General features: G+C 39.4%; 1 protein-coding gene across 1 annotated transcript in view; it reads right to left on the bottom strand.

Moving 5' to 3' along the window:
* Window positions 1-912: 912 nt before the first annotated feature.
* LOC140342092 (serine protease inhibitor A6-like) overlaps window positions 913-2024 on the bottom strand; it is a gene marked incomplete in the record, with an annotated part of 5891 nt that continues 4779 nt past the window's right edge. The window contains 1 exon segment of the mRNA XM_072428132.1: window positions 913-1345. Within this exon segment, the coding sequence (XP_072284233.1) occupies window positions 1154-1345 (192 nt within the window).

Genomic DNA, 2024 nt, shown 5'->3' with positions numbered 1-2024 from the left:
CATTTAAAAAAGCACTCAAAACCCATTTTTTCAAACTTGCCTACCCGTCTTCTTCTGTCTTTTGAAACCGTCACTAATTCTCACCACTACATATCTCCCATCCTATTGTGTGATACTTCCCCCACCTACTAGATTGTAAGCTCTTCGGGGCAGGGTCCTGTCCTCCTTTATTACTGTCTGTATTAGTCTGTCATTAGCAACCCCTATTTAATGTACAGCGCTGCATATTATGTTGGCGCTATATAAATCCTGTTTAAAAATAATAATAATCATCGAGTTCCCGCACAGTAACCCCAATTACTATGCCTAAAGAGCAGAACGTGCAGCCACCAATCTCCGGAAGGTTGACCTTGAACGTCGTGTCTTCAACCCGAATGGACTGACGAATTATTCTTCGTCCAACATGGCAACAAAGCCCTGTGTTTAGTGTGCAACAACACCAACAGCACTTTTAAGCGGTCAAATTTCAAGGGCCATTTCGATGCCAAGCATGCGCACACGTACAGAGACTAGTTTGCCGACCCCTGACTTAAGATATCATCGTATAAGTTTCTTTTAACGAACGCGTTTCGCCTGTTTGGCTTACTGAAGGGTATAATTGAGACATGGACGGTTTTGAAGTAGCTGGAATTAATTGTGATGAGAGCAATAGTGAAATGATTAATAATGGTGCATGTATATGTGTAGGATTCACAGTGAGGGGAATATATTGTAGTTGTTAGACATAGGTTGCAGAAAATGGTAAGGATGGATTGGATTGCTTAAGGTTGGATGCTTAAGAAAGCATGTGTAGAATTGATTGTCATATTGATTTTCTATATTGTTTAAAACAAAGAGTAGTTTGGTCATCTCACAGGGATAGCAACTATGGTACAGCCAGACTATTTGACAAACCAGTTGGAGAGTGCACAGTTTTTATTGTAATAATTTTATTTCATCCACAATGATATCAGATGGAACAATCTTGCAGTTTATTTCTTTTTAGGATTTACAGTTTCCATAGGATTGCTGTTTAATATCAGCCGGATCCTAATTCTGAGTAAGTGGATACTGGAGGGGGTACTCAACTTAATATCTAATGAACCAGTCGTATGTTTTTTGTTTTTCTTTTATCCAGTGGAATGAACAACATCAGAAGTGACAACATTTATGTTTATGATTTGGTGGGATCTCTGATAGATCCAATGAAGAGAATGGTGTTGGTATTTTTATCGTATATCACTAAAACAAAAGGATTATTGACCATTACCGATGGGAATAAGGCTATTGGAATCATCTCCATACCTGTGGCTGCGGAAGCCACTGTGCCTACTTCGTCCACATTTAGGACAGCCTTGTGCACTGCCTGAAATATAATAAATCAGTAAAAAATAAGTAAAGTAAAGTAAAACCATCTCACATATAGTTCTATAGGATCATTGGTATTAGGGCACTGGAAAGTCAGTACAGATTGGCTATCACATTAAAACTAATATGCTTGCATTTTTTCTATAATAAATTACATCGGTAATATTAATTGTTGGCTAGAAAGTCAGTCCACTGAAAACTTAAAAGCTCAAATTTAAATCTAAATTAAACCTGCATGAAAGATGCTGTGGCGGTAAAGACAGAATGGAGCGTGGAGCCTCATGGGATACCCGCGTCACGCATCCTAGGAGGCTTCTGGCTGAGCCTTCTGCACATGTCTGATCTTAGGCATGAGCAGAAGAAGCTGTTTCCTGTATACGTTTAAGTATACGTATATTTTTCCCCATTTACAGCAGGCTACGTTACCTGATCTCACACCTGCGCAGTGCGAGATCGAGTGATGTAGCCAGAAATAGAATGAAGGTGGTGTGGTGCTTGCTCCAAGTCAGGTTGGTTTATAGGATGGCACAGGACCCAAATGAGGAAAGTTCAAGAGAGATTAGAGGTCAGCGGAAGTAAAGGATAGTGTGATTTTAGTTTTGGTTTAGTTTCACTTTAAACACAAATATGTCTTAGTGGAGGAGCTGCTATGAATGTTTTTGATAGGAGCACTGGAT

Source organism: Pyxicephalus adspersus, chromosome 12 (genome assembly GCF_032062135.1).
Source record: "Pyxicephalus adspersus chromosome 12, UCB_Pads_2.0, whole genome shotgun sequence".
Lineage (NCBI taxonomy): Eukaryota > Metazoa > Chordata > Amphibia > Anura > Pyxicephalidae > Pyxicephalus > Pyxicephalus adspersus.
This window is presented reverse-complemented; position numbering and strand designations above follow the sequence as displayed.